At 40.5% G+C, this 25,036-nt stretch overlaps 2 protein-coding genes across 5 annotated transcripts in view; both read right to left on the bottom strand.

Annotated features, from left to right (window-relative positions):
* phldb3 (pleckstrin homology-like domain, family B, member 3) overlaps nt 1-15,106 on the bottom strand; it is a 41,929-nt gene extending 26,823 nt beyond the window's left edge. For 2 of the 4 annotated variants that reach the window (XM_034553921.1, XM_034553922.1), the window contains exons 1-7: nt 14,828-15,106; nt 5,541-5,689; nt 5,217-5,327; nt 3,750-3,887; nt 3,252-3,380; nt 2,267-2,449; nt 286-396 (exon numbers count right to left, since the gene is read on the bottom strand). In XM_034553921.1, coding sequence (XP_034409812.1) covers nt 286-396; nt 2,267-2,449; nt 3,252-3,380; nt 3,750-3,887; nt 5,217-5,327; nt 5,541-5,689; nt 14,828-14,864 — 858 coding nt within the window. In that variant the 5' untranslated portion in view covers nt 14,865-15,106. Of the gene's footprint in view, nt 1-285; nt 397-2,266; nt 2,450-3,251; nt 3,381-3,749; nt 4,106-4,556; nt 4,894-5,216; nt 5,328-5,540; nt 5,690-14,827 lie in introns of those variants that run through there. The other 2 variants (XM_034553924.1, XM_034553925.1) reach the window with 2 other exon arrangements.
* A 1,634-nt stretch (nt 15,107-16,740) lies between these two features.
* ethe1 (ETHE1 persulfide dioxygenase) lies at nt 16,741-21,271 on the bottom strand. Its single transcript, XM_034554143.1, has 7 exons — nt 20,870-21,271; nt 20,171-20,315; nt 19,707-19,855; nt 19,399-19,528; nt 19,105-19,194; nt 18,263-18,379; nt 16,741-18,078 (listed from the first exon to the last, which is right to left on the bottom strand). Exons 1-7 carry the CDS (start codon nt 21,065-21,067, stop codon nt 18,032-18,034), a joined length of 876 nt encoding a protein of 291 aa, XP_034410034.1. The 5' UTR covers nt 21,068-21,271; the 3' UTR covers nt 16,741-18,031.
* Between the last annotated feature and the right edge of the window lie 3,765 nt (nt 21,272-25,036).

Below are 25,036 nucleotides of genomic sequence, written 5' to 3'. Positions count from 1 at the left end.
CACCGAATAAACAAAATCACTGATTTCCAACTTATTATGAGGCGATGTGGACATTTTGATCTCTCTCTAGAAAACCAGATGACGCATCTCAAAAGACTCAAAAGATTTAGACATTCAAATAAACTTGTGAAACTAGTTAACACACAATCACCATCTTTGATACTATTCACAGGTTGCCTTCTTTTCCCTGTAAAATATCAAAAACAGAGACAGAATTAATTATTACTCTGTGTTGTTAAGTAGCAGTGGTTATAGTGAGAGACCACGATATCATAAATCTCTTACTGTTTGATTTGTGTGGACGAGGTCTTTCCTCTCCTTCCTCAAGGCATTCAACTCCCTCTCCTTCTCCCTGTCCATCTCCTTCAGCTGGCTCTGTAATTGCTGGACTCGCTCCTGAAAATTCACAACATGATTCCCGTCAGCGTGGCTGGCCATATGGTCTCTTTTCCTCAAAATAAATGGCATGCGCTGTATCCGATTCATCTGGGCAGGCCCGAGTTTACTTAATCTCTTCATCGCGTTGTGGTGCGAATTTGGGAAAACATCCCCGATGTGTGAGCAAGTGTGGAGCGCCCGAGCCGATCCGATCCCCTCAGCTGGGACACAATGCAAATCAAACAACCCTTTTGCAAGTTAATGAGAGGCTCGAGAGGGACACGTGACAGCAGGGCTGAGAGTGGAACTCAAAAGTAATTACGGACTGATAATAAATCAGCAGATATAACACACAGAGAAAGAGAGCGAGAGAGAGATGAGCTGTCATCTGGCCTCACTGCAACTACCACCTGAGTCACACAATCCCCCTTTTCTTCTCCCACGCAGCACTCCCCTTACATACTCCAGCTAATTCAGGAACAATTCCATATTATTTTCACCATCTAATTTATTGTTGATTTTCATGGGATAAATATATACACACACGGCACATATGTGTGTGTGTGTGTGTATATATATATATATATATATATATATATATATATATATATATATATATATATATATATATATATATATATATTGTGGAATACCTTTAGCACTAATTATTGAAACACCAAATTTGTTTGGTAAGCTCATTGACCCTAGACCTACATACACAGGCGAAGCCAATCATGAGAAAGGGTATTTAAGGTGGCCAGTTGCAAGTTGTTCTCCTCTTTGCATCTTCTCTGAAGACTGGCAACATGGGAGCCTCAAAACAACTGTCAAATGACCTGAAAACAAAGATTGTTCAACATCATATTACAAAAGTGCCGCCGCTTTGCCTTCCTTTCCACTTGCTCTTTAGATTTCCCTCTCATGGTGGCCTCTGATGAAATTGAGCTTGCCGTACAGAGTCATGTGACCGTGTCAGGGTGATGCTGGTGAGAATGAGGGAAAAAGTTCATGCTCGAGTCAAGATTTAACGGAGGGTGAGAGGAAGGAGGGCAACTCTTTAGCCTGCAATACCAACCATGGGTTGTGTTTTGAGGAGATTGTGTGTATGTGCACAAGATACAGTATGTAATGTGGCAGTGAGTCCTTCAGGGCCAATAAGCCAATGAGGATTTTAACTGTGCTGTAGTGCAAAAACAGGACCTGAAGAAGATGTATAGCTTTGTTGATGAATGCTAACAGCTCTGTGATTATTGTAGGAAGACATTCACAAGTGTAGAAGATTTCAGTAAGAAAAAATACTTTTTGTCAAGTGACAAAAGGAAGGGAAAAAAAGCAGCTTCAGTAAAGATTTCTGTTGGATCACTAGGATGGCTTGTCTTTCTCTTCACATTCATGAATAGACATAATTTCATGTCAATCAAAGGACACACATAATAGAAAGATGGGGGACTGTGCAAGAAAATCCTTAAATATTGTAGGAATAGAGGTTGTTAAAAGTTAGAGTTATCATTAGTCTAATTGAGTTATTATTGATACAATTGCTTCCGACACCAACAAATTAAAAACACAGAAAAGGTGAGCAATAGGTGAACATTTACACTACAACTATCAAGAAAGGCCAAATATTCTATGGTATTGCATGCATGTCCAAGGGCTTGACAAAATAACAGGAACTCCTTAAAATTGCAGTTTTCCAAAACAAATGCGCCACATGTCTCCGACACGTCATGAACGTTGCAAAGCTTGTAAATTGGACTGTAACGAAATCTTTTATCAAAACTCACAAATACAGATGTCTTTGTTGGGTAAGCTGCAAACCTGTACAAAGCGTAATGAGAAGCCGTGAAGTTCTCTTGGAAAAGTCCTTCTACCGCACGCTGCAGTTTACCTGCACGGTCTTGATCGCATGCTGCTGACGAGAGATTTCCTTTTCCGTGTGACCATCACTCTGCCTCTCCTTCTCTACGTCCGCCATGCTCGCATCCTCCTCATCGATGCCGCTCTCTTGCTCCAGAACACGGAACTCCCAGTCTTCAAAGGCCCGAACTGCCGCTTCCATCACCTCTTTCTCCTGCATTCAGAACCGAGCGATTAGTAATTAGTCTAGTCTATGAAAGTAAAACTTGTACAGCACCATCGTCACATAACCAAAATACCTGCGCTCTGGTTCTTGTGCATGTGTGTCTGTTTCTCTGTGGCGCAATTTGAGAAAAAACAGTTAATAAATAAACCAAATAAATCTGTCCCGTCACCGGCTGCTGGACTGCCCCCAAACCTGTCACTAAACAAAGCCAGGAGGTGTCCCATCTTGTTGCGTCACTTTTTCAAAGAAAAATAACTGTGTATGTGTGTGTGTGTGTGTGTGTGTGTGTGTGTGTGTGTGTGTGTGTGTGCGTGTGTGTCCACATCTGAAACTTTGACACATCAGGTTGAACAGGTACTGAACAATCACACATTGTGCAACTGAAAAACCTTATGTGTAGGAATCTGTGCCACAGTAACATACCTACAAGTCGTGAGCCAAAGAAGCACAACAAGTATCAGTATCCGTTTCAGATTTCAACCGGATATCTGCCAACAACTTCATCTATTGCATTTCTTCCTAAATAAGCAAGTTCAGCAAGATTAGATATAGTTCACCACATGACAGGGTCAATTGATATTTGAAATCACAAATCACAGAAAAAAAGTTTGTGTTGCTGCAGTCATCCTACATCAGACAGCATTCAGTTCTCGTGCCGCGTTGCAACTATGAAACATAAATGTTGCTACGTCCGTTTTGAAACATGAATACGTTTAAGACACCATGGTCAAAAATGTTCTTCTCATGTTGCTTCATTCATAAAGAGCCTGCGTGCAGCTCAGCCACTCACCTGCTGCAGCTGCAGTGTTAGCTGTTCTCTCTGGCTCTCTGGCTGACTTGGGATCAGCTTCTCCTTCTCCCCACACCTCCCCTTCAGTTCCTTCACCCTCCGTCTTTCCTCCTCCAGACTCTCTCGCCCCTGCAATTACAGACCGTAAAGCAAGAGTACAGTCATCACCTAGTTGTTTAAAGGGTAAAGTAAATTTCCCCAACCATGTTTACAGAGTTTGTTCTGAATGACTGCAGACAACTTATTTCAAAACCAGCTCAACTCCAACATTCTTTTCATGGGAATCGACTTATCATTGACATGATTGTGTGTTGATGTTAGTCGACGATTACTGAGCCCACACATTTCTACGTGTGCCAACACGCCAACTTTTTTCTGTTGTGTACTCAAACTTTAATCCAAATAAATGAATAAGTAAGCAAATAAACAAATAAGCCTATGAAAAAAGCATATTTGTAACAACTGAAACCCGTTGATATTAATTGTATTACAGGATACCTTCACTCTGTCGGTGTGTTTGTGCTTCTCCTTCTTCCTGGCCTGCTGTTGTAGAGCCTGCAGCTTCTGTGTCTGTCTGTGGAGCTGTGTCTGCTCCGTTTGCAGCTCTCCCTGCAGCAGGGCGATCTCCAGCTGCAGCTGAAAGGACAGCAGACTCCACTGAGCTAAATCATATTGACCCAAGCCGAGCAAGTCAGAGATAAGCATTCCTTTACCGTGACCGTGTCAATGTTTGGAGACGGCTTGGAGACCGAAATGTGCAGACGTCAGCAGAAAGGCAATCAAAGATCACCATTTCCTTGAACACTGCCGCAGTAGTTAATTTGTTGCAGCAGTCATAGGCAGTTAAAAGAAACCTTAAAGGAATAATACACCACAAAAATGACCATTTGTATATCAATTACTCATCCTTTTTTGCTCAAGTTTTTCTCACATGCCTCTACTGTGAACAAATAATGAAATAACGGAGAATCTTGTTGAACTGAAGCAAAACAGCGATTAGCAGAAAAACTATATGAAAACATACAGTACAATCAAAATGTCATTTATCCACTCACATGCTCATTACTAAAAAACACCTGCGAGTGCCGTTTCCTTAAAGAATTCTCAGTAACAGGGATTGTTTTGGTAGTGAAGTATTTCTTTAACCACCTGTTTTGCAACAGCTGGTGAAGATTGCATATTCTTAAATGTATGAAACATATTTTTGCATTAATTCATCTGCAGTTTTCTCTCTCAATTAACTCTCAATTAATCTTGCCTAACTCCCCTCCCCTCCCTGCAGGAGGTATATAACATCCGCCTCACCCGCAAAGTGACCATGATTGTGAGCGACTCCTGCCACCCCTCACACGGTCTCCTCAGCCTCCTGCACTCTGGGAGGAGATACTGGAACCTCCGGGCTCGCACCACCAGACTGTCAAACAGCTTCGTCCACCAGGCTGTCAGGAAGCTGAACTCTCTCCCCACTCTCCTACTCCTCCTCTTTTAGACTCATATGTCGAAATGCTGCTAAAACTCCATGTCTGACTGCTGATATAATATAGATTTAACGTTTTTTATAGTTCTTAATTTATATCTTTTCTAAATGTTCTTTGTTGTTAGCTGTTTTGCACTTTATTACTATTATTATTATTATTACTACAATACACTTTATGTTGGACAAGAGAGAAACGTCCTTTCAGATCTTCTGTATGTTTGCACAAATGGAAGAAGTGACAATAAAGCTGACTTTGACTTTAAGTCTATGAAATGTCAGAAACTGTAAAAAAAATTTAACAAATGTAAAAAATGTTAAAAGCTTTAAAAAAATGTGATAATTTCATTGTTTCAGCTTTTAGTCACTCGGTAGTCTGCTATACATTTTAAACCAAATTGAACTACATCAGTTGTTTTACTTTAATGTGATGTGACAAAAAGATGTTTGTGCTCGTCTGTGATTGGGCCACCAACGTCAAACATGCTCACTTCGATCTTTAGTTCCTCCTTCTGTTGGTCGATCTCTGTGATTCGCTGTCGGAGCATTGATGGCGACGGCAGGACCCTCAGTGAGCCCGTCTCCAGCTTTTTAATGCAGGACTGACAGAAAAAAGGGGAAAAAGGTATATGAAGTGACCACATGCAAGCTTCAAAACAGTAAACAAGTTAGGGATGATTCACTGGTTTAATTAACTGCATGGAGCGAGACATCTCTTCTAACATGCAGCTACAGAGGAGGGTCTCATGCCCCACACACCCATCGTTAGACATGAAAGAGCTGCATCACGACTTCATCTCACTCACTGCACTCACCCGCTCACTCTCCGTGCTGCTACTCTCTGTATCCGATTCCGCACCGGAGGAGGCGGGGCTTTGAACTCCAGCCACTCTGGTGAGCCACGGTGGCCGCAGCCCCTGCAGCCACGGGTTCCTGGTGCTCTCCATGTTATGTTGGGGCATTTCTAAAAAGGCAAGGACAGGAGTGGCAGCTAATGAGAGCGACATACTTTGGTGAATATACTGGTAATCTAATCTGCTGCATATTTGAAGGCGTATCAGAGATCGGGTAACCGTCCACAGAGGGGAGTTCACAGCTGAGTAGTAACTCGCAGGCACTTTAAAACACAGAAATCCCCCCTCCCCCCACCCGCTTCCAGAAACCAGCCTGTGATGGCGAAAACACTTTACAGTATACTATAGAGGAAACAATAGCAAAAGAGAGGGCAGAGATGTGGGCGGTGCATTTTGGTTGTGTTTTAAGCACACGTGTGTGTGTGTGTGTGTGTGTGTGTGTGTGTGTACAGACCGATCTCTAACCTTCCCTTCCTCTCTAAGATCCTTGAGAAAGTAGTCGCAAATCAGTTGTGTGACTTTCTACATCAGAATAGTTTATTTGAGGAGTTTCAGTCAGGATTTAGAAAACACCACAGCACAGAGACAGCACTGGTGAAAATTACAAATGACCTCCTAATTGCATCAGATAAAGGACTCATCTCCGTACTGGTATTATTAGACCTTAGTGCTGCGTTCGACACCATTGATCATGACATCCTATTACAGAGACTGGATCAGTCGATTGGCATTTCAGGTACCGCACTAAGTTGGTTTAAATCCTATTTATCAGATCGATCTCAATTTGTATTTGTAAACGATGAAGCCTCAATGACCACCAACGTTAATCACGGAGTTCCACAAGGTTCTGTGCTTGGACCAATTTTATTTACCTTATATATGCTTCCTTTGGGCAACATTATCAGGAAACACTCCATAAACTTTCATTGCTATGCAGACGATACTCAATTATATGCATCGATCAAACCAGAGGAGACCAACCAGCTCGCTAAAATTCAAGAATGTCTTAAAGACATAAAACATGGATGATCTGCAACTTCCTGATGTTAAACACAGACAAAACTGAAGTTATTTTACTGGGCCCTGAACACCTCAGAGATCAATTATCTGGTGATGTGGTTTCTGTAGATGGCATTGCCCTGGCATCCAACACCACTGTAAAGAATCTCTAGTTATCTTTGACCGAGACTTGTCCTTTAACTCCCACGTTAAGCAAATCTCAAGGATTGCATTTTTTCATCTACGTAACATTTCCAAAATCAGGCACATCTTGTCTCAAAAAGATGCAGAAAAGCTGGTTCATGCGTTTGTTACTTCCAGACTAGATTACTGCAACTCCTTATTATCAGGCTGCTCTAATAAGTCTCTTAAGTCCCTCCAGTTGATCCAGAATGTTGCAGCTCGTGTACTCACAAAAACTAAGAAAAGAGATCACATTACTCCTGTATTAGCTGCTCTGCACTGGCTCCCTGTAAAATCAAGAATCACATTTAAAATACTTCTCCTCACCTACAAAGCCTTGATTGGTGATGCACCATCATATCTTAAGGAGCTTGTAGTACCATATTGCCCCACTAGAGAGCTGCGCTCACTAAATGCGGGGCTACTTGTGGTTCCTAGAGTCCTAAAAAGTAGGATGAGAGCAAGAGCCTTCAGTTATCAAGCTCCTCTTTTATGGAACCAGCTTCCACTTTCAGTCCGGGAGGCAGACACAGTCACCTCATTCAAGAATAGACTTAAGACTTTCCTGTTTGATAGTGCTTATAGTTAGGGCTGAATCAGGTTTGCCCTGGTCGAGCCCCTAGATATGCTGCTATAGGCTTATAGGCTGCTGGGGGATGTTTTAGGATACACTGAGCACCTATCTCATCTTCTCTCTCTCCTTATGGATGAATTTACATCTCTCCATTGCACCTTATTAACTCTGCTTCCTCCCCGGAGTCGTTGTGACTTCACGTCTCATAGGGTCCATTGGACCTGGAGGTGTCTGATGCCTGGTGAACCGGCCTCCCGCGTTGGCCCTGCTGATGCGCCCCCCCCCCCCCTCCTCTCTACCTCCTTCTGTTTCATGGATTGGAGTTCCATTCATACATTGTCATATTCATGTAATGTGTTTATGTAACTTTGTAAATGCTGTTCATTCTGTACACATGACATCTATTCATCTGTCCATCCGGGGAGAGGGATCCTCCTCTGTTGCTCTCCTGAAGGTTTCTTCCCTTTTTTCTCTGTGAAAGGTTATTTTTGGGGAGTTTTTCCTGATCCGATGTGAGGTCAAAGGTCAGGGATGTCGTATGTGTACAGATTATAAAGCCCTCTGAGGCAAATTTGTAATTTGTGATATTGGGCTATACAAAATAAACTGAATTGAATTGAATTGAATTGTGTGTGTGTGTGTGTGTGTGTGTGTGTGGACACAGAGTAATACAAAATAAGTCTTTTGATGTGCATAATTGATGAAATACTACTAAGAGAAATCGGCAACAAAAATATTGGAGCACATCAGGGTTGACTTTGAAGTACTTTTATGTTGTACTTTTTTGTTCCGGAGCAAACATAATTGTATGGCGTTTACACTCTTCTGCATCATTTAGGAATATGTCGACCTAAAAGCCCAGATCATCCTGTTCTCTTCATTATATTGCAGTTATCTACTGTTTTGTTTCTCTTGACACAAAAATACACATGCAGACCAAAACCTATTTTGTGGGCAATACTTTTTGATTCCTTTTGTCCAACCTTTTCCCACCATCTTCCCTTGCCCTCTGTGCCCTCTCCCTCAGACTATATTAGAATGCAGGGAATGCAGGTGGCTCATTTCTGGTGATGCACCAAATATGCAACATATAGAATAACAATAACAGAGGAAAATAATACAATTATTATTAAAATATTATTAAAATAATATTTCTCGTTGTGGGGATATTGTCATGGGTGCACTTCCAACACCGGTGTGTAATAACTGGCTGAATTTAATGATTGATCATCAACATCCATAAACTGGAGTCTAGGTGAAAAAGAGTGAAATCTGCTAAAATTCTAGACGATTATTTGTTATGATACATGTGTGCTGGGAATTAAAAAATATGAATGTGAACTATGACTTTAACTGATCTTATCATTCTAAATCAGACTATTATTTCTGCTCCATTACAAACAAACTAAAACAAAGTGAGAGAGAGAAAATTGAAATAGAAATAGCTCCCTCACTTTCAGGCCTGACATGGCGATCACATATGAAGAATAAATATTACTGATGAGACATGAAAGTGGGGAAAACAAAGTATTAATGATCTATGATCATTTAATATGGTCTATCTATGCAGTAAGAGTAACTGCTACTGAGTCTCATGACATGGAAGCTAATTTAAAGTCATGAATTGTCCATGTACATACACGTGTGTGTGTGTGTGTGTGTGTGTGTGTATATATATCGCTTGATTATCATTTCTTAAAAGTGAGTTTTCAGAAAACTGTATTGATCACTTTGTCCCACTTCTAACCATTTCCTCTGCGTTCTCGGACTTTCCTTCCAGTAATAGTTGACAACTTCTGGGGAAAACGAGGCAGAGAGAGCCAGACCGAATGACATTAATTACTAAACAAACATCAGTGCAGATGCTCGCTATCTGCCTTCCAGCTAAAGTTCACTCAGATAGACTGTCAACACCGCGGAGCCGAGAGTGAGAAAGAGAGAGTGAAGGGCGCATACACGAGTAAAGTCCAGGATTTCATGTAACACAGTGGTTTGTCAAATCCAACAAACAGGTTAATCAAACGATGCACTGAATAAACAAGAGAGAGTGAGACAGTAGGAGACGGTAGGGCCGTCATCAACTATGGCTAAAAAAAAATTTAAAGCACAGGAAAAACAGAAAAAAGAAAGAAGCCAGAGAGTAGGTTTAAAGAACAAAACGCAGTTCTGTGGCCAAACTAATTGGACTTGATTGCGGTGAGGGGAGCGAACGCCTCTGGAGAGTAAGATAGCGGAGAGGGAGTGAACTGAGCGTGGGTCTGTTTCTGTGGATGAGTTAGACGTCTCTCAAACTAAAACCTGGATGAGTTCAACATTCCGCGTATCAGTCTGCAAAACTAATCATCAACCACGGATCAGCAATAACCAGCAACGGCTGACTCGCCATAACACAAAATCACAGTCAGACCAGTGTGAGAGACTCGTGTCATGTCGTCTCACCAGCTCAAATCAGCAGAGTCGTGTCTCTCTTACTTTCACTCTGACGCTCCACGGAAGTTTCAGCCTTCTCCATCCATATCACCTGTGTGATTGAGTTAATTTAATCCAGATACAAGTCAGTCAATAAAAATGACAAAAGTGACTAAATCCAGTCCAAGCAGACGCAAATCAATGCTGCTGCTTCATCATCAGCGTCTCTTTTAATGGTCTGTTGATAGCGGAGATAGAAATCCTAATTTCAACAGAGACAGTGGTCACACACACAGACACACCAATGGATGTTATCCAGAACATTGCATTAGCTGCCATGTTGTTTGTTACATGAAGAGCAGTTGACAAAATAAGTCTTTAATAATCTTCAACTCTCGAAGCACGTAAAGTAAAGTAAATCATTATTGCCGATGTGATATTTGGAGATGAAATCAGCTGGCACGTCTTGCTCTGAAGAGACATTACATTTACATTACATGTCATTTAGCTGACGCTTTTATCCAAAGCGACGTACAATAAGTGTATTAAACCATGAGTCCAAACTCAGAACAACAACAATCAAGCAAGTACAATTTCTTCAATAACGTCAAACTACAGAGTATTATCCGTAAGAGCCATTTAAGTGCTACTAAAGTGCCAAACTACAAAGTGCTATCGGTAAGGGACATTTAAGTGCTACTAAAGTGCTACTACGGCTCTACCTTCCCTATTCAAGGTATAGTCGAAAAAGATGTGTTTTTAGTTTGCGACGGAAGATGTAGAGACTTTCTGCTGTCCTGATGTCAATGGGGAGCTGGTTCCACCAATAGGAGAGACAATCCTGACAGTACTTTTTTTATATATATACACACACACACACACATTTATATATATATATATATATATATATATATATATATATATATATATATATATATATATATATATATATATATGGGAAGTCATCATCACGTGATAACGGATCTTGGCGATCTCGAAGAACTCTCTCCCTATAAAACGTTACTCTAACTAATATCACTCCAAGGGCTTTTCCAACCAAGAGACACAGTAGCCTATTCGCTGACACACAAAAAAACAATTAGCACATAACTTAGCTCCTAAATGATGAAAATAACACAAAGCAGCACCCAGAAACGACCTTGTACCAGGATGAAAGGAAAAGTGGGGCTAAGCATTGTGTATACAAAAAAACATAAAGTCAACACTAACAACAGCAATATTCCATCAGCAACACACACAGGACAAAAGAGCTCTGACGGTGGTATGCTCCGTGTGGGTGTAAATGACGATTACAGTCTGTCACTATGCGTTCAATCCCAGGGGAAAAACATGTCACACGTACAGCATGTGAGAAAAACTGCCCTGTAAAGAGGGGCCAAATGTACAATACCGAATTAATCCACAGAAGCGGAGCTTTGGAGGTCAAGCTGCTCTGTTCACTCCAACTAAACGTACAATTGATTGGATATCAATGGAGGTTTGTGTGGAATCGAATGACAATGTGGCAACAGGTAGGTCTGAGTGACACGGATGAAATGAGCTTTGACACAGACGGGGACTGATCTCTGGGTTGCTGTGCACTGCAGTGGAATAGATAGGCGATGTGTGGTAGCTCTGTGTTCTGAAGCACAACTTTTAATTTGGCACAATATCAAAAAGATTGATCTTTCCACTTTGCTGTCCGTTAAACCAACCAAACCAAAAACGTCCTGCACACTGTTGATCACTTGTACGTGTTGTATTTGTGATATTTGTATTTGTGTTGTATTTCATCTGGTAAAACTAGCACACATGGATTTTTACCCCGATGAAGGTCAGAGAACCGAAACTTTCCAAAAGTACCAGTGATCAACCGTGTGCAGGAAGTTTTTTCCATTCTTTAAAAAAACAAACTGTGTCGAAGTATTGCAATTAAATTGAATTAGATGCAATTAAAAGCAGATCTTCTCAGTAACAGACCTTGAAAACTGTGAAAAATAAAAAAAAATCTACTTAATCCGACTGTCATGTTAGGTTTAAAGACTCACATTTTTTTCAGAGGATTAGCAAGTTGTGAAATAATGTCATGTTCACCACAACATACATTCACTGTACTGTATTGTACAGCATCTGCTTAAACACAGTGGCATGATACAGATGAGAGGGGCATCTACAGTCCAGATATCAAAGTGCTTGTTGAGTTGTCATCTGATCTCCAGATCTCCAGTCTTTAAAAACAGTCGGTTCAATGGCAGGACCTGACATTATCTCATTAGCTTCTTCTGTACACAATGTTTCCAGCGAGCAAAAGTAATTTTCCTACTTTTATTGTCAAAGTTGAGACATTAAGTCCCTCATTTTGCCACTTTCTTGCACTGGGAGTGCTAAAAAAAAAAAAAAAAAAGGGTCTCATTTTAGACTAATTGGTTTCTGCTAGATTGTACAAAAGGGGAAATAATGACTGCAGCAGCTACACCGCTATACGTACATGTGTAAATTACATACAGTAAACAGATACAATATATATATATATATATATATATATATATATATATATATATATATATATATATATATATATATATACATACATACATACATACATATACACACACACACACACACACACACACACACACATACGTTTAAATGTTGCACTAGATTTGCTTCCTTAAAAACAGATATATTTATGGGCCTGTTCTTATATTCAGGCAAAGGGCACACTGTCATTTGACAGATTAAAGATCAGACCTGCTGCAAGTGCAAGTGCAAGTGGCTCGGTGCCGAGGACCACTGAGCTATCATCACAGTACAAGTTTGTGAACAGGAAAAGCAGGTGAGAGGAGCCAGTTTTGGCTGTCACTCAGCTGTCACTCAGCTGTCAGTGAGAGGAGAAAGGGCTAAACCCTGCCTGACATCTGGGTGGCAAAAAGTACGACACAAACCACAAATGCATGTGTCACACGCAAGAAAATATAACAACAACATACATTTGTCTACATTCCGGTTGAAGATTGTCCGACGGGCAGATGCATGGGGTGCCGTGACTGCAAATCGTCAGTTTGTTCAGGTCAGGATATATCGGCTCCAGCACCAACAATAGAAAGACCTAGGTATGGATTGAAAATGTCCATGCTAGTGCAAACAACACCATACCAAAGTTTCATTGCCAATACCAAAATAATAATTTATTAGGAAAAAGGTAAACTCTCCCAAATACTAAATGCTGTCACAAGCTGCCACACAAGAACTTTGCTTGAATTAAAATCTAAAGTGATAATAAAAAAAGGATGGATTCCAATCAGGTAGCCCATTATTAAATAAAAGAAATGAGTAAACAAGATCCGATGCCAGCTTCGAGTAGAGTTTCTGATGCTTTGGGCTATTGAAATCAGATTTTGATCAATACAAAAAGAAAAAAAAACACTGAGATTCGATATCCATCCCTACGAGGAGCCTCAATTGACCAGAATGCAATGCTGCCTCGGACACATGTTGCGCTTACAAGTGCAAATCAACACCTTGTCCCACTTCTACTGTTGATTACTCCGACTTAAAACTAGATGCAACAAGTTCACAGCAGGTCAGATGTAAGCAGCTAAACTGTTTAACTGTGTTTTCCTTTAAAAGACAATGTAAATGCTTCATTACAAAGTAACTCCTGCAATGTACAGTTAATACATTACATGTCATTTAGCTGACGCTTTTATCCAAAGAGACTTAATATAATATAACTCAGAACAACAAGAATCAAGCAAGTACAATTTCTTCAATAAAGTTAAACTACAAAGCGCTATCAGTAAGAGACATTTAAGTGCTACTACAGCGCTACCTTCCCTATTCAAGGTACACAAATGTGTGTGTGTGTGTGTGTGTGTGTGTGTGTGTGTGTGTATATATATATATATATATATATATATATATATATATATTGTATATAGTAATTCGTCAAAAGCAAGAAATAGGGGGTGATAAAGGTTTCAATGTGAGGATTTGCTCTCGTCCATTTTATATGTTTGAATATATTTCTGTTTTGGACTGAAGATTTGACAAAGCACTTTCAGCGTCCTGGTATTGTGCATGCTGGCTTACTGGTGCACTTACTTGGAGACCTTCTACCTGTGGGCTTTAATTGGGCCTTTGTGTTAGAAAATCTCATTGACAGAAATAACAAATGCAGAGGCAAAGGTATACTGTGGGGAAAATCTCTTCTCCATCTTGCTACTGAACATTAACTCCTGGCATCAGTACTGGTCCAACTACACTGTCTGAGTAAATCTTTGGGAATTGTGATGCAAGAAAAGGGTGATCCATTAATGACAGCCTAAGACGCAGGGCTCAGATTTTGTCTGAGGACATTCAAAACAAGTCACGACTGTGTGCGAGTGTGTGAGTGTGTGTGAGTGTGTGAGTGTGTGAGTGTGTGTGTGTGTGCGTGTGTGTGTGCGTGTGAGACTGACAATAACTGAAAGGCAGAGCTCCCTAGACAGCAAACCCTCCCACCCCACACTCCCACCCACTCTGTGTACCCTGTGTGTGCTGATGGGAGGATAAGAGGTGGGATGTCTCAGGGTCATCAGACACAAAAAAGGGTCATTCCTATTTATTTTTAAAGTTAGAATTATTGTAAATGGAGAAAAACGTGATTAAAAACACTTTCTGTGTAGCTCGAGTCCTCTGTTGAATCTTTTCTTCCCCCCACTTCTGCCCCTCAGACACTGAGTCGAACCACTGGTCATGGGACAAGGTCTGAACAAAACCCGAATTGAGCACGAATCAATGAACTACTTCACACGAAGAATTAAGTTCAGGCAGTTCCAGCTTTGAGAATGCACACAACAATCAGGAAGCTGTGTGAAACCCCTCCTTTGTATTGGGTGCAGAGGGATTAAAGAGTAGATGCGGTTGAGTCCCCCCCCCCCCCCCTCAACGCGTTGATGTCAGGGCTACTTTACAAGAAGTATCATCCACAACAGGAACCGCCCGAGCTCTGTGTAAGTCGTTTGGAGGTGGGAGAAGCTTTCCGCTGACTTAGCAATGACAACACAAATAAATAATAACACAAGAATCGAAGCGAACATACCTGGAAACCGTTGAGAGTTGTGGGTCCTCCAATTCATAACCCGGGGGCAGCGCCGCGCAACATTACCGAGAGGAAACGCGGAAAAAGAAAACCGTGGCGAAACGTCACTTCGGTAAACTCCTTGATGCGCCGCTTTGAGACACTCGGGTCAGAGTCGCGTTAAGTTACTTCCAGTAGATGTCCCCTCTTTTATATGTTGTTTTATCTTCACCTGGTTGGATTCAATCCCACTCCCAGGCACACTGACAGAGCAGTGTGAGCTGCTGCTGTTGGCGTCGACAGGTGAGATTGGATTTAGAGCCGCGGAGGCGGGGAACGACTCCTAAAAGTGTTTGGTGTTGTGGGCGTAAATGAAAAGGCCTTCACGCTCCTTCAGTCCGAGCAAACAGACAAACAGCGAGAGTCCCGTCCGCGTCCCCGCACCGAAACGGGACTTCTATTCTGGGAACTGACGGAGCTTTTCTCTCATTGTGGAGCGACTCAGCCAAAGAGGTCATTCCGGCATTCTGCCAGGATCTGTCCGGTAAAAAAAGCCACTTAAATAGTGTTCACGACAGGCTCCCATGGAAATGTTTTAATAATATAGTGGGTCGGGGGTGCATGGGGTCACTTGCAAAGCAATTTAGTTTTAATGTCAGTTGTGGAAGAAGTACTCTGACCTTTTATGTATCAATGCAACATTGTACAAACACCCTGTTACAAGTAAAAGCCATGCACTTCGAATTTTCAAAAGACTTAGCATCAAAATATACTTAATGTACCAAAGGTGCACAATGGCTCATTTCTGATTAATATATATAAATAAGGATTTGTGGATTCCTGTGTGTTTAATATTCCTTCCTTCTTGGGACAATCTTAACGTGAATGTTTAGAATGTTTCTTGTTTTTCAGGACTTGTCCTTTTTTGCACAGTACACTACAATCAATATATATATTCATAAATTGTACAATATGTTGCAGTGTAAAACTTCACAAACACATGGGGTCAAATAAAGCATGGCGAGGGAATCAAGTGTCGATTTTTAACCCTCAAAATACGCTTTCAACTTATACACACAACTCTGCACAAAGATTTCAATTTTTTTGCATAAATCAGTCCCTCATTCACTACTCCCTATGATTGATCGGAAGTTTACTCTACAATGAGCAATAACTGCAATTACGAATAGAATGCATTGTGGGATTGCGAGCAGATAGGTTGTTTGATCTTTTTTTTTGTAATAAAGCATTTCAGTCGATACATTTACTGACTGATTTCAGATACTCAAATAGAATACTGGAGGGTGTGTTTACCACTCATGTGCAGGGCTTTTTAAGAAATGTAGGCTTCTTAAAAAAAATCAACATTTTGTCAATGTGAGCTTTGCTTCTTCTTAGTGTGAAAACAGGGAATGCAACTGAAGATGTAACATAACAACTGACCCTGGTTCTCCCCTAACACATGATTAATGCAGTGCTAACACATTGCATTCTATGAAATCACTCAGTAAGTCCTTAAAGAAAAATCATGATAAAAATGTATTATAAAGTTGTAAATATAGTATAGTAAAAGTTGTAAATATTACTACAGAATACATCGAACTCCCCCAAAAGTCTCTCTAGCATAGTAGAGCGATAATATAACAATCATAACATATACTATTAGATATTCTATGGCCATCAAGGCAGTGTAACTTACTATTAGAAATCTCGTGAGCTGGATGACTGAAGGTATGTACACATAATTTCACAGTGTAAGTCCCTCCAGCAGTCTTACTGCTGTAGAGATTAAAATACCATAAAGTATTACACAGTCAATGTAAATTTACCATGGATTACCACAGCAGTGAAATATTTAGGAATACCCCAAAGATAGCTACACTTGTTGACACTGCAGGAAAAAAAGACACACAAAATGACGCTGGACTCGATACTAAATATACAGATATACACTTTAATTCACACACAGAAACCTCCCGTTTGCAATAAAAAATAAAATAAAAATGCAGGTGTCTATTGGCGAGGCAGAGATGGTCTAAATCATGTTAGTCTCAAGTGCCGACAGGGACAGCTGGTAAATATGGTGTGTGTGTGTGTGTTGACAGTATTAACTTTCGATTCACTCAAAAGCAGCACAACAGAAAACGTTGGGATACTGACCCTGAAAAGCTTGTGAACAGTCCAACACCATCACACAGCACATTATCACATGAGCATGTTTCTGTGGCAGAGGCATGTGGACGACATTCCCAAAAACCTGTCTTACTGGCGGATGAATGCAGGCTGAGAGCCCCACACACACACACCCTCTTGAAACCCAGACGGCACTGTGTTGATACTTGGTGGCGATACTCCTCTTCATATCTAAGCGAGATAACAATACATGTGTCAACAGAAACTCTTGTCTATTAAACATCTAGAGGAACTGATGAGAGCACAAACAATGGCATGTTGTCGATGGAGACTCTGCCCTTTGGGATTCTGAATGCAAATAGCGTAGTTTGATTTTCCTGCTATGCAAAAGGCCGAGGCTGGCAGTAGTTTGAGTGGCGTGTGTGTGTGTGCGTGTGTGTGAGACCTTGGCTAAAAGGGTCCGGACTCACTGGAAAGGCCATGGGGTAGAACTCAGTTGTCCCAGTTAAGCATTCATGAATACCAAACCAAACCTTGACTGGAATATTCCCATTTGAGATTTTCCTTTTTTTCTTAAATCATAACAACACAGCTGAATACAGTCACAAAGACACATTTCAATTTAATTAAAATATAAACTATATTAATAGTGTTTTTCCCCTCATGTACAGATATTTAGATCTCATTTCTAATAGTTTTAATAAAGCTGATTGTATTTTAATGTGAAGCATTATCCCGATGAAGCCAGCTATACACTCTAAAATGGTAAGTGCCTAACAAATAAAATGCATTATTATTAAAAAATATATATACATTATACATTTACATAAATACATAAAGGAGAGCAGTTTTAGGTTGATTCTGCTGATATGTTAATCACTTGGCTATGTGCACATACTTGGCGAGTGTAAATTATTCTCATTCTGTATGTAATTGATTTGATTAAAATCCCGTTCTCCCTTTATGTCATATAAGTACAATGTCATAATCATTTCTTGCTCTCACCCATTTCATAAAAAAGGTAAAAATCTATGAAAAAGGAGAAACATTATCTTGAAGAATAAAAATAAAATCCTTCCGCCAGCAGGACAGTCAGACTTTGTGTACTCCACAAATCAAATTAGCAGGCACTGAAGTATCTGCAAAGTAAGAAGATAAACATTTTCAGAACTAAAAGTAAGCGTTTCAATTATTTCTGCGTGAGTCTGTGCACTGAGGTGTTGCAGCCTTGAAAAGGTCATTTATTTTGGCCCAAGACTTCATCATTGTTGCCCAACAGAGCACGAGTGGAGGTTGGACGAAAGAAAAGATACTTATTGATACCTATTTTTTTCGGCTTGGGGAGATTCAGGTTATTCATGATTTTCACAAACTCTTCCAGGCTCTTGGTCAAGCGCGGATTAAACTTGCGCTCCTCACCGACTGTCGTCACAGTCTGACCTGAAACACAAAGACAGAAACAGCCCGACGTGTCATCTGTGGTCGTAATGTTTGCCAGATGTTGAATCTCACTGATCATTCAAAAAAGAAAATAAACTATTTGGCAAATGCAGTAAAATCACATGTTGCTAGCAGATGTGATAGAATGTGAACCAGTGATACATTGTAAATACTTCTCGGCAGATATACTAAGATATAGTATACCACCTTGTATCAGTATTTAAATGTAATGCTATAGTATCCACTCATTTTATGTGTGGGTTTTTGTTACTAGTTACTTTTCAGATATGTAATATAAATATACTGATATATTATCATAGGTACAGCTAGATAGCAGTATTGTGTAGTTAAATGTATCCTTACCTTTACCAGCTGCAACATTAAAGTGATTGCCATTAAATGCTTCAATCATATCATATATATTATATTGAACTGGATCCATAAGTCATTTTACTTTTAGTACTTTGTTGCTATTACGAACAGTGTTCTTATTGCACTCCTGATGAGATGTATGTCTGAAAATCTCCACCTGTATGCACTTTGTACATTAGAACATGTGTTATCACATCAATGTGTGTTGCTACAGGTGGGAATATACGTGCAATGGCTTTTTATCAATATACTGGTGCTTAAAATCGGTCTAGTTGCACCACCAGTGTTTAAAACAGCGACTCCATTAGACGTTACAAAAACATTCAGACATGCATTTTTTTTCTTGAGCCAACCTAAGTAGTCATGTGCAGGATAGACAAGGCACTGGTCAGGCAGAGTAAAGATCTTCTGATGGACCGACTTATAGAGCTTCTCGGGGCAGCCTGAAAGAGAGACACAACATTTACAAATGACAAGATTGAGATTACACCACTTCCAAAAATAAAACAGACGCAGTACTGCCCACTTGTGTTCCTCAAGCAGCATGACACAAATAAATGCTTTCTCTTTGGGCCAGTGTGTTTCCAAAACAAATAAAATTGCATTCGATAGAAGTATATAAGGACAAAGTAAAAGTGTATGTCTACCCTGCTGGAAGTCTGTCCTGCCGCAGCCTCTTATGAGCAGAGCGTCTCCAGTAAACGCCACGCTCTGATCACCTGACACCAACGCCACACACCCATCAGTGTGTCCCGGTGTCTCTCTCACCGTCAGATACTACAGGGTGAAGAAGAGACCAACTCAAAGCCTGTCAAAATGACTTCCATCAAGCAACTGACCCATCGAAATAACCTACAATAGAATAATGCTTCCAACCCTTATATTATTATTTTTCTAAAATGAGGGTTGTATGGATTGATTGTATGCAGTGAAATAAGTAATATGTTCTTATTACATGTTTTCCAAAGGTGATCTTGTCTCCCTCTGACAGCAGGATGTCCGCAGAGGCACCGCTGAATTTGGAGATTGCGCTCCTCAGACCAACCAATCTTTTCTTCATCAGCCCAGTGCTCGTGATGTGGTCGGCATGACAATGGGTATTTACTATCAGAAAGAGAAAAAACGTTATGTTTTCCCACAGGGCACGGCACCAAATCAATCATATCAAGTACATAATGTGTTAGATAGCTTTGTGATGATATGTCTTTGTTTTACATGTAATCTTGCATTTAGATTTAGATTATAGCAATGTTAGAAAATGTTATTAATATTGTGTACATGGCATGTACATAAATAAATAAAAGTTAGGTTTATATTGGATGATGACGAAGATGGGATACTGATATTTAAAAGTTGGTTGACTTCATGGGATACAATACAATAACGCAACATACTACCACGGGAAGTTAATCAATATACCTGCCACTTTTAGATTGAGGCCCAGTTCATGGATGAGCTTCAGGTCCCTGTCAATGGTCTCCAGTACAGGATCGATGAGGATTGCCTCCTTGGTCTCGGCGTCGGCCAGCAAGTAGGTGTAGGTGCTGGTCTCCAACTCAAAAAGCTGGGCAGATTTTTTTAAAAATCAAAAAGAAAACAGGTGTGACAGTAATAAATGACAAAAAGATGGGTGGTAACGGTGCACCTACGCCCGGTCGTTCTCTTGATAGTGTTTGTTTATGTGTATGAGACAGCGAGGGAGAGGAGAGATACGATTTTATAAAGTGGAACTACTTGTTGTTAAAGCAAAATGTATTTGTTTTACCATTTAGAAAGTTTGCAGTAAACAATAAACAACTCAAACACAGCTGCTGCTCTGCTGTTCTCGCTGTACCAGACTGGACCTTCATACCCAGCGGGGTGCAATCACGTGTGGACGCACTACCCGGAGCCCATTTGACATTACACAGTCCACCAGGTTTGAGCATATTGATCAATGTTAGGTAAACTAGATCATTACTCAATTTAAATAAATTACGACATAGAGGTAATTACGACATGTTAGCTCAAGATAGTTGAGCTAACATGTTTAGCATGTTGGCTTCCTGTCGTCCTCTAACGCCAGAAGCAAACTACATGACCGTCAGGTGCAGCGAAACAACGCGATGTGAAACATACTTGTCTAAAGAGCAGTCCTTTGGTCAGCGACATCCTGGAGCAATACGACCTGCTGGTCGCTCGTAGCGGGCCGATGTCAGCAGCTGCGCCGGGACGGAAGCGCCCGTTCTCGGCCGAGCCCTCGGTGTTCGCCCGGAGACAAAGCGTGAGAGCCAGAGCCCGTCGGACCGGCGTCGCCCTGCGGATCACCGAGCTCATTCTCGTTCGCGAGTAATTGCCTGACTGTTTTTATTTATTATTAGTTGTATTTCAACTCCGTTAGGCTGCTGATATGAGACTGTTAGTGTCAAAGTGTCTTCCAATACAATTCACAGTTGTTCTGGTTCACACCAGACGCGGAAGCGTTGAGCACGGTGAAGTCCGCTCTTTACACTTAACGGAAGGTCTGTTGTAGTGCACGAGCATCACCAGTGCGCGCTTATAAACGCACGCACGTTCACACCACGTGCACTTTAGTAGCGTCGACTGCAGCAGTGGGCTACGGGACTGTTGACATTTGATCTGGGCCCTATTTCTCGTACGTGGCTCAACTAAGTCGACCAAATGTCTTATTAGCCAAATTAAATTAACACGATGATTGACATCATCCCATTGATCCGAGCCGACGTCAGTTCACAGGATAGTTGCGCGTGCCCGTCCAACTTCAAAATGGGGAACAGTCGATCACCGAAAACATGATTTTCTAACAGCACAAAGGCAAATAAACTCAAAGGAAGAGCCTCCCTTTTCTCCGCTGAGCAGGAGATGATCATGAACGTATATGAGGAATTCCAGACCATTTAAATGTGCCTGCTGGCAGTCAGCTTAATGGGATGCATCCAATGAGATCTAAAATAACTATCTCAACTCTTTCAGAACAAGTAGATAATATATGTGTATATTCATGTATGTGGAGATGACCATATATAACTTGTATTGCATTTACACGGACATGGCCAGGGAACGTAATGAACACATCCATGAGTTTCACCAACACCACGGCATACAGCGGCTTTCCCGATGTTCTGCATCGCCGACACTGTACAACAATGTACCACAATGTACCACAATGTACCACAATGTAAGGCTCTGCAAACAGTCTGTGAGACAGTCAATACTGAGTTTCGTGTTCAATGTATGGCTCGATAAGGTCTGTAATAAATGATTCCTTGTGGGCAGAATCGATAGCGTTCATATAGGATGTCATCATCACGTCATAAGAACTCTCTCCCTATAAAACGTTAATCTAACTAATATCGCTCCTTCATCAATGAGGAAGGGAGCTGTCACTTTCTTCAGGGGGCGTGGCGACCTTATCCAGCTAGACCGAATGAGCCTGCGCTGGAGCAGGTTCACATTGTTGGATGTGTTGCTATGGTAATTTTGCCAAACTTGCTTCGAGGAACTGAAAACCCTGACTTGTGTAATCTCATCCGGAAAATTATCTCTCTAACAACTTTAACCAGGTACGAGAAATATGGCCCAGGATGCCTATATATTTGATAAATATATGAGAGTTGATAACTGAAACTGATTAAGAAGCATGTTTTTTAGTTTTTTTTTAACATAACTGATATTTTTGTTAATTATAAAAACTGACAAAGATATGTGTACTTTTAGTTTAGTCTATTAGCATAACCATATAATCATTTTAGTTGTGTTGTTTTCATTTCATAACAACCAAGCAGATATAGGCGATTTTATTCTTTATTGTTCAATTGTCTCAGTTATAAGTGCCAGTTTCTTGTGAGGTGTCGGTAATGGCCAGTGTGGTCTCCAATTCCTCTGGTTTGTCCTGCAGCAAAAATAGAAAAGTGAAAATGACAGCATAACCTGAAATATAGTTATATATTAATATGGCCATAAAGGACATGTATTGATACATTTATTGTGTACCCTGCTGGGCATACAAAGTTACAGCCCATAATGCATTCATTGCTGGCACCCAGCATGTCTAAGCCAATACCTGTATTTACTGTCCCTTCTGTTTATTGATTTGGACAACACTTGTGCAACATGTTTAAACTTTAACCGGGGTTGAACAGTGGATATTGTGAAGGAGGCACACATAATATAATATTATATGACATTCATATAATATAATGTTAGGAAATACAATAGACGTACTGTTCCTGTGTTGTCTGTATGTATGTCTGTCCCTCTATCTATCTATCTATCTATCTATCTATCTATCTATCTATCTATCTATCTATCTATCTATCTATCTATCTATCTATCTATCGATCGATCGATACTTTATTGGAGCACAAGATCGGTCAAATTGCTCTTCATCCAGCAGTCATGGTTCAAAATAAAACAGGACATAAACAATGTAATCTATTTAACACATTAAACTATAAAGTCATTTAACAAAGCTTCACTTAATGGCATCATGAGACATGAGCAGAGCACGTTCTCCAACAGACTACTTCAGCTCTGCTGTCACAAGGACGGATACAGGAGAACATTTCTGATACAGGAGAACATTCCTGCCAACTGCTATTGCTATAATAAATCTCCTCTGGCCAAATCCCCCCCAAATTGAACATCAATAAACCTTGCACCGCTGTCACTTTATACTTTAGAGACACTGTATACACTTTCCTTTTTATTGTATTTTTTACATTTTCATTTCCTCTATTATTTAAATCTTAAATGTAATATGTCCTGCTATTTTATTTTATTGTATTGTATATTTGTAAAAAATGTTTTGCTGCTGCTTCAAGAAATTTTCCCCTGGGGGGGGATGAATAAAATATAATCTAATCTAAATTATACAGTGAAAGACACAGAGAGAGGGAGATCCCTTTACACATTACCTCCATATATCTTTGAACCCAGGTGATGAGTTGGGTCACTCTGCTGTAGACGCCTGGTTTATTGGCCCGTCCACAGCCCTCTCCCCAGCTCACCACCCCTGCCAGCCTCCAGTCCCCACTGGCTGTCTCACACACCAAGGGACCACCACTGTCTCCCTTCAAACAAGACCGACCCGTTTATCCAACATTAAACACCACGTTTGCACCCTTAAAGAGACAGTTCACCCTATAATCAAATATTCACATACATACACTTAACTGTCGTGTGTTTAATTAATTGAGACTATTTCGGTGTGAGTTTCCTAGTTGAGGAGTTATCACCGCAGAGATGTCTGCCTGCTCTCGATTATATTTGGACTATATGGCACTCGGCTTGTAGTGCCCAAAGCACAAACAAAAACTCATTTGAAAACATCAACATAAATGTCTCTCTTCAGAAATCATGAACCGTTTACTCAAGACAAGCCACAGACCTTGTTGTGAGTCTCAATATTAAAAAAAATATTTACATTATATTGGAGAGAAGACGTCTCTACGGGCCGATATCTCCAAAACAAGGAAAACCACATAAAAACAATCTACATACAGCACTACAGGTTAGAGGACAAATGTTGGACATGATGCAAGATTAGCTTTGGTGATCTATTGTAAAGTTAAAGGGCGTTACTCATGAACCTGTATAGGTTGATAAGGATATTTGATATCAGTACCTGGCAGGAGTCCACGCCTCCGCCCATGGGGCCAGCACAAATCATCCGAGGGGTTAGGTACATGCCGTAGACACTCGGGTGGGAGCAGACGGGTTGAGCTATTACCTTGACCTGAGCCTGCCGGAGCTCATCTGACACAAAGCCTGACGGAGAGGCAGCAATAATAGAAAGGATTAAAGAAACACTTGACCGTAATTGTGCTGCAAGTGCATAAATCAAAGGGAGGTTAGGGAAATGACTTTTAATTTGTTTAAAATCGTTCAGACGGACTGGAGCCAACAAGCACGCCCATAAATGAAGTGGCTGCTTCAGGCCTCGTATCACTGGCAGATGCCAATTGCAAGTTTGCTTTTCAATTTGTGTAATCATTTAAATGAGGTTTCTTCTCAAGTATCTTTGCATCAGAACTTCTAATATGCCAGAAGGAAATTGTATTTAAAAATGTATTTTCTTAAATGTGTCTTTTTTGTTCCCTTTACTGATTTAAATTTAGTTGAATGTAGCTCAAAACTTTGCTTGTGCAGCTATTGTTTACAGTTTCTTGGAGAAGAAGCTACGACAGTAACTTGAAGGTCATTGGGGATGATGTGACGAGTTTTAGCTTAATTTTTTTAGGGGGTGGATCTCCAAACAGTTTGGAAACAGCCACGAGGACCGTA

Source organism: Cyclopterus lumpus, chromosome 16 (genome assembly GCF_009769545.1).
Source record: "Cyclopterus lumpus isolate fCycLum1 chromosome 16, fCycLum1.pri, whole genome shotgun sequence".
NCBI lineage: Eukaryota > Metazoa > Chordata > Actinopteri > Perciformes > Cyclopteridae > Cyclopterus > Cyclopterus lumpus.
Note: the sequence above shows the minus strand (reverse complement) of the source record. Positions and strands in the feature narration are given on the sequence as shown.